Raw genomic sequence first — 12941 nt, 5'->3', positions numbered from 1 at the left:
GACCGCTGACCGGGACGCGGCTAGCCCGCTACGCCGCACGCCCTTTTCTGAGCTGTCGGACGCCGCGGGCGAGTGCCTGGTACTGGTGCTGTGCAGCGCCCCTGCCGCGGCCTACCGCCTGTCGTACGTTCTCCCGTATGACCGTTTTAAGGTATGGCATGGTGACGGAATGCTGCGGCCTGGATGCGTGTGAATGCTCGGGTCATGGGCTCAGGGGCGGAGCCATTCCCTGCGCACGTGCCACTCCTGCCCCAGCCATACCACCACCCCTTCACCCATCCACTTCCCTCGCCGCTCCCACACCGCTACCCCTCCCACAACCACTCCCACTCCTCTGCCATCCGCACCGGTTGCCCCCCATCCCACTCTGTTGCAACGCTGCACGTGTTCACCACCGCCGCCGTCTTCTTTACTGTTAGTTACAACTGGAATCCCGGCCGCCCCACCCCCACCCCACATACACCCCCTCACACCAGGTGGCTGTGTTGGACTCTTTGGAGCGCTGCCTGGCCTTTCTGGACGAGCTGCCGTACAGCCCTGACGTCATGGTAGTGGAGGAGGACGACCTGGCGGGCGGGGCGGCGGCAGCAAACACGGTGCGTGTGAGGATGCGCATGTTGGGGGGGGGGCGTAGTTGGTTCTACTCCCAAGTAAAGCAAGACCAGAGGGGTAGCCGTTCGTGGAGACCGGAGTGATTGATTCATAAACGGAAGGGCCCCAGGTGCAGACACGGTTGTAAGCAAGGGGATGGGCAGGCGGCGCGTTGTATGTACCGATATGGTGCGGGGGCGGGCGTGTGCCTTGCCCGGGGAGCGGGGACGACGCAAGAGGGCAGCGAGAGGGAGGGAACGGCAGCGAGACGAGGCGCAGCAGGAGCAGGTAGGGCTACTGCGGCGCTGCTCTGCATACATGGTCGGAGGCAGTGCGCTAATGCCGGCAGCAGCCGCAGGCGCAGGCGGCAGCTTACCACGCCGCCACTCGCCTGTCCGCAGGCCATCGCTGCCGTGCGTCGGCGCTTCGGGCCCGCGGACCTGCCCCTGCTGCGAGTCATTCGCAACGGCGGCCGCAGGCTAGCAGCTGCGGGCTCGTTCGGGCACACTCCATGGGCGCAGGCGGCGGGCGGGGCGGGTGGCGTGGGGGCGGCGGCGCCGGGGCTGGGCGCGGCGGATGTGTTGTTCGCGCCGTTCGAGTGCGCGGAGCTGGAGGCGCGAGTGGTGGCGCAGGTGGGTGGGGGAGCTTGGGCTACATGTGATAAGGCATATGGGGCTGTGGCATGTAGGGCTTACGGCAGGAAATAAGCAAGCCTGGCCGGAGGGTCGGCGATGCCGCCGGCGCGTCCGTGCTGGCTGCCCATTTGTAGCGGGCCTTGCGGCCGGAGAACCAGTCCGCTTCAAGCGTTGCCCATGCCAGTGTCCGCGGCATAGCAAGCCTTCAGTACATAGCCGCCGCGCCTGGTGTCACGCCGCTGTCGCGTGCAGGTGACGCTGCGGCGGCTGCACCAGCAGCGGGCCGCTGCGGTGGCCACGCTGTCGGTGCTGCGGCACTTGCTGCCGCCGCCCGCACTCGCCGACCTGTCCCGTGGCAGCCAGCCCTGGGCGGCACGTGCGCATGCCGAGGTGTCGGTGTTGTCCGCGGTCCTCATCGACCCACACGGCCTGGCGACGTCGCTGGCGAAGGCGCACCTGCAGGCAGCGGCGGGCGGCGGTGGTGGCGCAGGCGGTGGTAGCAGCGCCGTCACAGGCGGCGCAGGGCCGCACGGGCACCGGCGGAATTTGAGCGGCGGGGCAGTGGGCGAGCAGGGCGGGCTGGCGCCGGCGGCGCTGGTGGGCGCAATGCACGAGGCGGTTGCCGCGTTTGACGGGCTGTGCGACATGCACGGCGTCATTAAGATTGGGACCACAGGCGACGAGTTCGTGTGTGCGGGCGGGTTGGATGCTGCCGCTGACGGGGGCTTGGCCAGCGGGGCCTCTGGAGGTGGCGGCGGCGGCGGCGGCGGCGACCACCTCCAGCGGTTGCTCCGGGTGGCGGCTGGCATGGTGACGGCAGTGGGCGCGCTGCAACAGCAGGTGGGTTGGTAGGATAATAATCAAGAAATGTGCGCGCTAGGTAACCGGGCCGCTGGAATGTGCGTGAGGAGGAGGGGTGGCTTGCAGGCTGCGTCATCTCGGAGCATGTGTTATGCTGGTGAGCGCACGTTGGGTTGCCGACCGACCGTGTGCACGGTACAGCAGTTATCACGTAACACTCCCGTGCGTGCGTGCTGCAGCTGGCGCTGGCGGGAGGGCCGCCCATGGCTCTGAAAATAGGGTTGCATCTGGGTGAGCGCACCGGGGGCTGTTGGCTGCTGTGTGTGGGGGCGTCCTATCTGCATGGCGGGCGGCAAGCAAGGTAGTCAAGTACTTCCGCAGGCAGGGCTGGCGGCTCGACATCAGCCCCTTTGCCTTCATTCGTGAACGTGTCGCCACTCGGAATGCTCGCTCGCAGGGCCGTGCGTCGCAGGCGTGGTCGGCCGCATACGGCCCACCTACACACTCGTGGCGAGTGCGGAATGGGGGCGGGGTAGCTAGCGGTGTTTGGTTTGGATACGGTTGCCCTTCTCAATCACCCGCACCTGTTTGTGCCTGGCTGTGTTGTTTAAGTTTCCCGATTCCTTAGTCAATCTTAAAGGGTGGCAATCAAATTTATTACGACATGTTTCTGTGCCTGGCTGGTCGGCCTAATCTCATGCGGTGTGTGATGCGCGCTGCACAGGGTGATGCGGTCTCGGCGGCGGCGTGGCTGCGGGCGCACGGCCATGCCGGGTGTGTGCACGTCAGCGCCGCCGTGCGCGACCGCATCTCCATCCTGCAGCAACAGCAGCAACAGCAGCAGTCCGCGCCCGGCAGCCCCAGCGGTGGCGGTGGCGGCGGTGCTGGGGCCGGCGGCGGCGTAGGCGCAAGCACTCGACCCGGCGGCGGGCTGTGGGGGCCGGCGTCGGCCGGCGGGGAATTCGAGTTCGTGTCAACTGTGACACGTGGCGTGCCGCTGGGTCCGTCAGGCCTGTCTCGCACCTATTGGCTAAAGGTGGGGGCGCGCTGGCGGTTGCGCCAAGGCGCCACGACAGCCCTCACATCTCTGTGTGCTGCAGTGCTGGGCCACTGAGCACGCCGCTTCGCAATCCTGCGCTCCTGCCTCACACCACACACACATGCACACACTAGCCCGCCATGCTAACACGGGCGTGCAGTACGGTATGCTCACCAGCTTGGGCGCCCTCTTCACTCCGTCATTGCTCCAAATCATCCCGCCGACCCGGCTTTCGCACAATTGAAGCTTCTCTCTCTCGCAACACAGGTTGGCGACTGGCGCTCCGCGCTGACCACCGCATACGTGCCGGCGCGCGGCGGGCTGGCGGCCGCCAACACCGCGGGCCGCAACCCCGTGCGCCGCTCCACACACAGCCGCCGCGCGCTCATGGCCGCCGCCGCCGCGGCCGGCGCCGCCGCAGCCGCAGCGTCCTCATCCGGCGGGGCCGGCGGTCCCACTGTGGGGAGCTTGCCTGCCGCGTCGGGCTCTGGAGGCGGACCCGGACAGGCGCCGAAGGCCGGCCTTGGCGGCGCTCGTGGCTCTGTCGGCGTCGGCGCGGAGTCGGCCGCGGCGCCGGGCGGGGCACCGGAGGCGGCGGCTGCGCCGGACAGCAGTGGCGGCGAGGACCGCCTCTTAGCTGGCGCGCCTGCGCCAGTGGCGGCGCCAGGGGAGCCTGCTGGGCAGTCTGACGACCGGCCAGGTGCGCCCCGGGCCTCGCACGCTGCCCGCCGGTGCCCTCGCCTGTGACTGTGAGAGCGGTAACCACCGCGGCGCCGCACGCGTCATGCCATTCTATCGCAATTGGGGATATGGCTAGGTCGTTCTACTTTACCAACACCGCGAGAGAGTCTTTGCTCATGCAGCGCCCTTGACCATGCAATGCCCGTTGTGTTTATCTGCGTGTACATTCCCACGTACCTGTCTCAGGCCTGGGTGCCAGTACCGGCGGCCGTGGCAACAGGGCACCACACCGCCCGCCGCCGCGCGCCTTTTCCTCCCCCACCATCGACCTCTCCCGCGGCCAGGCGGCGACTTGCGCCCCTCCGGAGCACGAGGAGGGCATTGCGGAGGGCGCGGAGGAGGCGGCGGAGGCGGGCGAGGCGATGTGCGCTCCATTGGCGGAGTCGCTACGGCAGCAGTCGGACCCCGCAGGTGACAGCCGTCGCCTTCATGACTTGGCGGATGCGGCCGCAGCGACCGCGGCGGCGGTGGCGGCTGGTCTCTCGCCAGGCCAGGATCAGGTGGGTGGGGCACGGGCTGGCATTGTTCAGGCCATAGCAGGGTGAGAGGAGCATATTCTTGTCTGCTGCCCTCTTGCGACCTTTTCTTGTGACTGCGTTCCTGCAAACACTTCATGCGCCTTCTGGAATTTTTATCTTGTAACGGTGTTCCTGCAAATGCATCACCCCAACAGGTGGGCAGCGGCGGCAGGCGGCCGACCACGGCCAGCGCGCCGGGCGCAGCCACGGCAGCCGGCGCCGGTGGGATGGCTGTCCCCGGACTGGCTGCCCCCGGCACCTCGGGCGTCTCCTTCAGCGCCAGCACACACACGTCTCTTACGGTCTCGGTAGGCGCCCCCGGCCAGACGCCCAGCACCGCTGGCAGCGCCAGCAGCGCCAACGCTGGCGTGCAGCTGGCGGGCGAGTGGCGCGGCATGGCCGAATACGGCGCGGTCGCCGCCGCCATCGCGCCGCATCCCGGCATGCTCACGCGCGCGTCGCATCGCGCCCCGCCCATGCGCAACTTCTCCAACCTCAGCAACGCCACCTCGCTCTTCGCGCCCTCGTCCAACTATTCTGGCGGCGCCGCCACCAGCGCCGTAGGTGCCGGCGGCGCCACCGCCGCCGCGGGGCCGGGGGGATCTGTCGTACACGGCAGTACGAGCGGCGGGCTGTACGGCGCAGGCTGTACGAGCACGAGCGACTCGTCCTTTTTGCAGCGGTTGAGCGCCATGCCGCCGGAGCAACAGCTGGCGCAGGTTGCCGGCCTAGGGATGGCGGCGGCGGAGCCGGCTGGCGGCGCCGCGGGCGCGGTGGCGGCGGCGCCGCCTCTTCACTACCAGCGCCACCACCAGCACCACCTCTCGTCACACCATCCCATGGGCGCTCCGCCGCCGCCGGGTGCTGCGGTGCTTGGCCCCCAGCCCGGACTTCACCCACTCACCCCAGCCATGGGCCTGAATATGGGCATGGGTCTTGAAATGGCCATGGGCGTGGGCAGGGGCGTGGGCGTGGCAGCTGGCGGCGGCCCGCCTCCTCCCGGATCCTTCCTGGCCTCGCTGCAGCAGCAGGCGCCGCCGCTGGGCACCACGGTGGTGTATGGGCCGCTGCTGGGCGGCCTGCCGCCGGTGGTGGAGGACCGCGGCGCCGCACAGCTGGGCATGGCGTACGGCGACGCCGGCAGCAGCGCGCTCCGCGGCTACGGTGGAATGGGTGGAATGGGTGGACTGCGCGAAGGTATGGGCAGCGGCCCGGACGGCGTGAGCGGCTCGTTGGGCGGCTTCTCCACGGCGCTGCACAACCTGACGGCCAGCAACAACACGCACACGCACAGCAACGCGCTCCTGAGCAACACGCTGTTGGCGGCGCAGGGCATACACCTGCAGCAGGGCGTACACAACTTCGACCTTACCTCCTCCGCGCTGCCGCTCATCGCAGCCGCGGGCGGGTCAATTGGTGCCAGCGGCGGCGGCGTGCCCGGCGGCCTGCTCGGCGGCGGCGCCACGCCGACAATGCTGGTGGGAGGCCGCTGGACTGCCGCCAGTGGAGGTGGCGTTCTTGGAGTGGGTGGCGGCGGTGGTGGCGGCGCTGGTGGCGGCGGCGGGGCTGGCGGTGGGGCTGGCAGCGGGGCGGCTGGTGTAGGTGTGGCGTCGGGAGGAGTGCCAGCCCTTGGGCCCGTAGCCGGCGGCGGCGGCGCTGGTACCGCCACCGCTGGTGCCGTGGACGTGCTTATGGCGGCATTGCACCTCGGCACCAACAGCGGCAGCGGCTCCGCCGGCGGTGCCGCCGCCAACGGCAATGGCACGGGTGCCGCACCTGGCCTAGGTGGCCGTGGGCAACCGGCCTCGTATGGGCAGCGCTCGGCTGCAGTGCCCCCTCGCGGCGCCGCCGCCGGCGCCGGCGGCAGCAGTGCTCCACCCGCCCCCCGCTCGCCACCTGCATCCGCCATCTCCCAATCGGAGCTCGTTATGCTCCTCGACATGAACAGCGACGCCGTCGGCAGCGCCGGCGCTGCAGCGGCAGCGCTGGCAGCCGCCGCTGCCGGCGCCAGCAGCCCTGGCGGCAGTGGCGGCGGCGGCGGCGGCGGTTTGTACGGCGCTGGTATGGATCTAGGCGGCGCTCATCCTCATGACAGTCACGACCTCAGCGCCGCCGTCAGGTCGGTGTTCGGCATGGACAGCGGCAGCGGCAGCGGCGCCGCCGCCGCTGCAGCCGCCTCCAGGGTGCGGATGCCGGCAGCCCCTCTATCCGCAGGGGCCACCACAAACACAACCGCCACAACGGCAGCTGCCACCGCGCCTCCAAGTGCAGAGCTGGAAACTGCCGCCGCCGCGGCAGCGGCGCCCGCCTCTCGCAGAGGATACGATGTCGCTACGTCCGTCCTAAACGGCGGCATCGGCGCTCCTATCGATGTGGCCGCACCATCGTCACCACCTGCCCCTGCCCTCGCTGCAAGCCCTGTCGCTGGTTCCGGCCCCGGCACAGGCCCAGGCTCAGGCACAGGCACAGGCACGGGCGCAGGCACCTCCGTCGCGGCAGAGCTGTTCACCGGCGTGACCTCGCCGCCGCCGCCCTCGCGCGGCGACAGCGTGCCACAGGTGCCGAGGGCGCCCGTGGTGCCGGGCGCGCGCCCAGCCGGCAGCGGCGGCGGTGGCGGCGCCCTGCACAGGCCCCGCAGCCCCACCCATGCGGCCACGCAACCGCACCTGCAGGACGCCGAAAGCTCCCTGCCGGCCGCATCGGAGCCGGAAGCCCAGGCAGCCGCCGCCGCCGAGGCAGCGGCCGCCGCCGCCGCTGCCGGTGGCGACGCCCCCGGTAGCGTCGCAAGCTTGGGGCCCGCCATGGTTGAAACCGCCGCCGCCGGCCGCGGCGCTGCCGCCACAGGGGGCGGCGGCGCCGCCGCCGCCGTGCCGTTGTCTGGATCCACGATCCAGCAGCTGCCTAGCGTGGTGTCCCTGAGCACCAACGACCTGGCCAAGCTGCTGCAGGTGGCGGGGCGCAGTGTGGGCGGCACCAGCGGCTCGTCCATCACCTTCCCGCACCTGCAGGTCGGGGGGGTTAACTTTGAACCAATCCCGTAAGGAAACAGGTCGGGGGGGGGTTTACATTCATGATTAGTTAAGGAAGTGGTAGACGGTAGACGGGGGGGGCGGAGAGCACGAAGCCAGGGGAGAGGGAGAGGGGAGAGGGACCGGGCGGAGCTAGGAAGTGGAAGAGGGGAGATGGGGAGCTACGAGAGCTCTGGGGAGGCAAGGAAGGGGGGCAGTCAGGGTCGGGCTTACGCGTCGGCGTAGCGGAACACCAACGGGAAGGGGAAGGGGAAGGGGCGCGGGTCCGGTCCGGTATGTCCGGATCCAGTCGGATATGTGTGTGAAGGGCTGGCGGCGCGGGAAGCGCACGGGCACACACGTGGCGTTGGATTCCCTTCATGTGTCTGTGAGGTCTCCGCCCTGCCCTTGCTTGGGTCCCACAGGAGCTCATGTCGGCCACCCTGCGCGACGGCCCGCCCGGCGCCTCCGGCGCGGGCGCGGGTGGGCGGCTGGGCCCGGGCCAGGCCCAGGGCCCGAACAGTTCGTCGTACTCCTTTGGCCTGCTGCAGAGCCAACTACAGGTGGGCGCGGGCACCCGGGGGCAGGCGCCGGGCAGGCAGCCGGCCAGATGCGGGTCGGCGGGCAGGGCAGGAGCCAGACGGGGCTTCAAGGTGGCTGGGCATGGCGAACGTGTTTGCGGTCACAGCTTCAGGCCCTCCATTGTTTGACACGCCAGCAACCCGCCTTGCGCGCGTCTTACCAACCCTGACATGAGCGTTCCTGGTGCTCTACCCCTTCTCCTTAACTCTGCAACCCGGCCCATCTACCCCACGCCGTTTCCCGCAGCTGCTGAATGTATCTATGGACGGCGCCAGCCCCTCCCGCGCACTGGACAGCTCACTCGTCAGCCCGGGCGGCGACGGCGACACCACCTCACTTCGCATTCTAGCCAGCCTGCTCAACGTCTCACCCGCTAGCGGCGCCGTCAGCACCAGCAGCACCTCAGTGAACGCCCCCGCCGTCGGCAGCTCCGCCGCCGCCAACGCCAGCACTTGGCGGCGCCGGTCGCAGGAGGTACAGAAAGTGCTGCTCACCGCTGCCGCTCACGCCACAGTCGCCGCCAACGCCGGCGGCAGCGCTGCCGGCAGCGGCAGCCACGCCATTGTAATCGGCGGGCCGCTGGCGTCGTCTGCCAACAGCGGCAGCAATGGCGGCGGCAGCAGCGGCGCGCCGGGGCAGCAACGGCTGGGCCGCACGGCCTCGCTGAGGCTGCTGCTGCAGCAGCTGCAGCAGCAGCTGCTCCTGCAGCGCAGCGGCGGCGCCGGCGCAGCCGGCGCAGTCGGCGAGGTGTCTTCCTCCGCCAACGGCGGCGCCAACGCCGACAGCGGCGAGGGCGCGGCTCGAGCAGAGAGCCAACAGCAGCAGCAGCAGCGGGCGCCGGACGCCAGTAATCGGCCGGACCTGGGGCCCTGGCTGGCGGACGCTGCGGCCGCGAGGGGCGCCGGTAGCGACAGCGTTGTTGCCTCGTCCGGCAGCGGCGGAGCGCTTGGCGCAGCTGCTGCTGCTGCTTCTGGCGACGGTGCCGCGGCCGCCGCTGGCACTGGTGCGGGCGGCGGCCGTTCTCGGGCGATCGTGGACGTGGGCCTGTTGATGCCGTCGGGCTTCTCCAGTGAGGGAGCGGGCGCGCAGGGTAGCTCCCCAACTGAGGCGACCGCGGGAGGTGGCGGGCGGCGGACACGGCCCGCGGCAGGGCCCCGCGGCGGCTTCAGCCTGCTGTCAACTGTGCCGGTGAGGGTGGAAAGAGGGTGGGAATGCCAGTGGGTAGGGCAGAGCGTGGTGCTGAGACTGTGAGATTGTGAGGCTGTGAGGCTTTGGTCGGGCGTGGCAGGGTGCTAAGGTGGACGGTTTGAAGGTCCCGGCCTTACGTGGTGTAGTCTGGTCTGGTCCGCTACCACTCATGCTGACAAATGCTGTGAACCGAGTCATTTCACCCACTCCCTCTTCCTTTGGTCTCCTCAGGACTTCCCCAGCATCGGCGGCACCAGCTCCACTGCCTCACGCGACCTGCCCGCCGGTGTCCTTCTCCCGGGCGACGGCGGCGGCGCCTTTGTGGCTGGCGGCAACGCCGGCGGCACCGCCGCCTCCACGCCCGCGCCCACCGCGCCCCTATCGCTTCTTTCCGGACACGGCGACTCTCAGGCCCACGGCTTCCAGTTGTCACTGCAGCAGTTCCAGCAGTACATGCAGGCACGTGCGGGTTTGGGTGCCGGCGGCGGAGCAGGCCGCCCCGACGACGCCGCCGCCGAAGCGGCGGCGACCGCGATGGCTGCAAACGGGGCCGCGGGACTGGCCCGAGCGGACCGGGGTGCGGCAGACGGTGCCGCCCAGCCCGGCATGCTGGCAGTGCTAGCGCCGCTACTGTTGCAGGTCGAGGACAAGGGAGCCGGTGTGGAAGTTGGCAGCGGCGATGGTAGCGGCGGCGGCGGCGGCGGCGAGCGCGTGGCCATCACGCCCAGCGGCATGCAAGACAGCGGCGGCGAGGGGCTGGTGCTGATGCGCGTGACGTCGCTGCCGCCAGACAGCAGCGGCACGGTGCCGCCGGCAGCACCGCCGGCGTGGGGCGGCACACCTGATTCCAGCGCCGCGCCGCCGTCGCCGTCGCCGTCGCCGTCACCGTCACCGTCACCGCGAGAGGCTGCCGCGGCAGCAGCAGCCGCCGCCGCCGCCGCGGCCGCCCTGGCTGCGCAGGCGCCGGCAGGACGTCCCTTGCCACTCCAAGCCCCCGCGGGCCCTGCGGCCGGCGCCGCCGCCACAGCCGGCCCCGCGGCGGCCAGCATCGCACAGCCGACGCTGCCGCCGCAGCCGGCGGCATCGCCTTCGCACCGGCGCTCCTCCATGGACCAGTTCGGCGGTTCCTTTGCGCCGCTGGCTCGCGCCGCGCAGTCGCAGGTGCCGGCCGGCACCACCGACGGCGTGTCGCCAGTGGCCGTGCTGATGTCATCACTTGGCGACATCGTGGCCGCAGCTGGCATGCAGCCCGGCAGCGGCGGCCTGGATGCGCGGCCGGGCTCGGTGACGACGGCAGTGCCAGCAGCGGGCGCGTCAGCGGCGCCCACGGCGGCGGCGGCGGCGGCGGCCGCGCCTCAGGAGAAGCCGCTTGACCCCCTGGGTACGGATGACTTTTCCTCAGGCGGCGGCGTGGCGGGTGCTGCCGGGATGACTTCCTCAACCATCCTGCTGTTCACTAACCAGTCACTGGCTGGCGGCGGCGGCGGCGGCAGTGGCGTCAGCGGTCCACTGGTGGCGGCGTCGCCGGCGGGCGCGGCTGGGGTGGCCGGGGTCAGCGGCAGTTATTTGGCAGGTACGGGCGCAGCCGACAGGACCGGCAGTGCCAGCCCCGGTGCCGGTTCCAGCGCCGGTGCCGGTGCCAGCGCCGGTGCCGGCCGCCGCGCTGTCAGCAGCATGGCCACCTCCCTGTTCCGCCGCAAGCAGGCGGCCGGCAAGAACCACCCGGAGCAGCAGCAGCAGCAGCAGCAGCAGCAGCAGCAGCAGCAGGTGCACTCCCGGTCGCAAGGGGCTGTGCAACGGCAGCAGTCGGTGGGAGGAGGAACGCTCGACAGTGGTGCGGCGGATGGGACCCACAGCGCTACCGCAGCCGCAGCGGCAGCGGCGGCCTCGGTCGGCAGTGGGGGCGGCAGCGGGCGCAAGCTGGCAGGCGTGCTGCGCTCGATGTCACAGCAGTTGCGTCGAGGGTCCAGCGGCAAGGCCCTCACACATCACCTGTCCGTGTCGGCACAGCTGGCGGCAGCGGCAGCTGCGGGGGGCCCGCACATGGGGGACGAGGCACCTCGCTCGCCGCTGGCAGCTCCGGACGGCGCAGGAGTAGGGTCCGGCGTTGGGGCCGCGGGGTCTGCTGCGTCTGCGGGCGGGACCGTCAGGTCGGGGCCGCATCAGCCCATGCCGCGTGTAGGCTCCAAGAAACTGCTGGGGCGGCTGTGGGGTGGGCTGCTGAATACGCGCTGAGGCGCCTCTGTGAGCATTTGTCGCTATTCCAATCAGTTTCCTAGTTGCCCTTGGTCGAGTGTTGCAATGTAATTGGAATGGCGTGTGCGCCGAGGTTACCCTGTAATTTAGAATTGTTGGTTGTCCAATTGCCGGTGTGACGAGCTGCTACTCTTGACTCTGAGCGCAACTGCCCGCAGTGGCGTTAAGCAGTTAAGCTGCTACAGTGTCAGGACTACGATATAGTTGGTGGAGGTTTAAGCCTAAAGGTTGTCCCAAGCTTCAGGGTACAGGCTTAGATCACATGCCGTACATCCTATAGTAACAGATGTTCCTATCGTTGTGTTGCAGAAAGCTAACAAAAGGCACCTTCCCCGCTGCGTCGCTTTTACATGAAGGTTGCTTTAGCACCTGGTAATGACAACCGGGCATTGCAACAACAGGGCCAACCCGTGCCCGTATGCTGTAACATAAATGAACGCATGTGGACATCTCAGGCCTTTCTCCTGATATGTGCAAGCGCCAGGTTGGTATTGAAGATGCTTTTAGGAACGATATGTGCACGATGCCAGAGGGGGCTGTCGGAGCTAGCATGTGCGAGGTGGCGGAGCGCCGAGAGAATGTGTGGTGTGCGTGCCTTTGCCTATGAACGACTTGACCGTACGGTATACACGTGCAGATGGCGGTGACGGCGGTGACGCTGCTGGTGATGAAGGCGGCGGGGAAGGTGGATGAGGAGGCAGGCGCGCACCCGGCACAGCGCTGCGAGTGGCGGCAGCATAAGCGGCGGCAGGTGCTGCCGCCGGCGCTGCCGCTGCCGCTGCTGTGCAGCAGGGCGGCGCGGGAGACGGAGGAGGCGCATACGGCTAGATAGCTGTGTACACTCGCCGTCCGGCAGCAGTCCTTTGACGAGGGAAGGCCGCTTCGACGGCTGATAGTCCCGACACCAATTGTCTAAACGCCGAAGGCGAAGGCGGTCCCGTCACTGGATGGTGGCCGCTCCGTGCGGGTGGGGCGCGGCGCCTGGACCAGGGGGGGCCTGAGGACCCTGGTTGACCCCCGCGACCAGGAGAAGATGAAAAGGCCGCGGACAATGCAGGTCTGAGTCCACTTCGCTTGGCAGCTTGCAACACATCCTGGACGGCTGGAGGGACGTGAAGATGCTCCAGTCCCGACTGCGGCGTGTTTCATATGACTCGCTAGTTGCTTGCTGTTGAGTATGGGATGCGAGGATACAGGTGCGATGCCGCAATCAGACAAGCGCAGGTTAGGCGATGACGGTTAAGCGGGGGGGGGGGGGGGGGGGCGGGGCTGCCATCCTAGGATGGCCCCCATTGGATGGAGAGTGAAGCACCGCCATCCCCAATACCTTTGGTCCAACGTATGTTACGATTCTGGCACTCCAGATCATACTCAGACTTCAGTCGTCAGTCCTATACCAGCCTCCTTTCACCTTCTCTGTGTGGTGCTATCGCCTGGCCGGGCGCCCGGAGCGTGAGGAATGCGCATCAGCAAACTTCCAGCCAGCCAGCAACTTGTCGGTACAGTAACGCCGGCGCTCGACCAGCCATGCACTTCTGCTCTGCCACTGCAAACTGTTTACTGTCTGCTTACGGGTCTGGGC

The 12941-nt window shown here is 69.2% G+C and overlaps 1 protein-coding gene across 1 annotated transcript in view; it reads left to right on the top strand.

Annotated features, from left to right (window-relative positions):
- The window catches only part of CHLRE_16g671700v5 (uncharacterized protein), a 13426-nt gene extending 687 nt beyond the window's left edge, over positions 1-12739 (top strand). The window contains exons 3-15 of the mRNA XM_043071174.1: positions 1-151; positions 477-596; positions 993-1223; positions 1479-2066; positions 2267-2318; positions 2485-2537; positions 2752-3063; positions 3334-3766; positions 3994-4307; positions 4481-7333; positions 7759-7896; positions 8162-9103; positions 9335-12739. The exon at positions 1-151 is cut by the window's left edge and continues 209 nt beyond it. Coding sequence (XP_042916172.1) covers positions 1-151; positions 477-596; positions 993-1223; positions 1479-2066; positions 2267-2318; positions 2485-2537; positions 2752-3063; positions 3334-3766; positions 3994-4307; positions 4481-7333; positions 7759-7896; positions 8162-9103; positions 9335-11338 — 8191 coding nt within the window. The 3' untranslated portion in view covers positions 11339-12739. The remainder of the gene's footprint in view (positions 152-476; positions 597-992; positions 1224-1478; positions 2067-2266; positions 2319-2484; positions 2538-2751; positions 3064-3333; positions 3767-3993; positions 4308-4480; positions 7334-7758; positions 7897-8161; positions 9104-9334) is intronic.
- The last annotated feature ends 202 nt before the right edge of the window (positions 12740-12941 follow it).

This window comes from Chlamydomonas reinhardtii, chromosome 16 (assembly GCF_000002595.2).
Source record: "Chlamydomonas reinhardtii strain CC-503 cw92 mt+ chromosome 16, whole genome shotgun sequence".
In the NCBI taxonomy this organism is placed as follows: Eukaryota; Viridiplantae; Chlorophyta; class Chlorophyceae; order Chlamydomonadales; family Chlamydomonadaceae; genus Chlamydomonas; species Chlamydomonas reinhardtii.
This window is presented reverse-complemented; position numbering and strand designations above follow the sequence as displayed.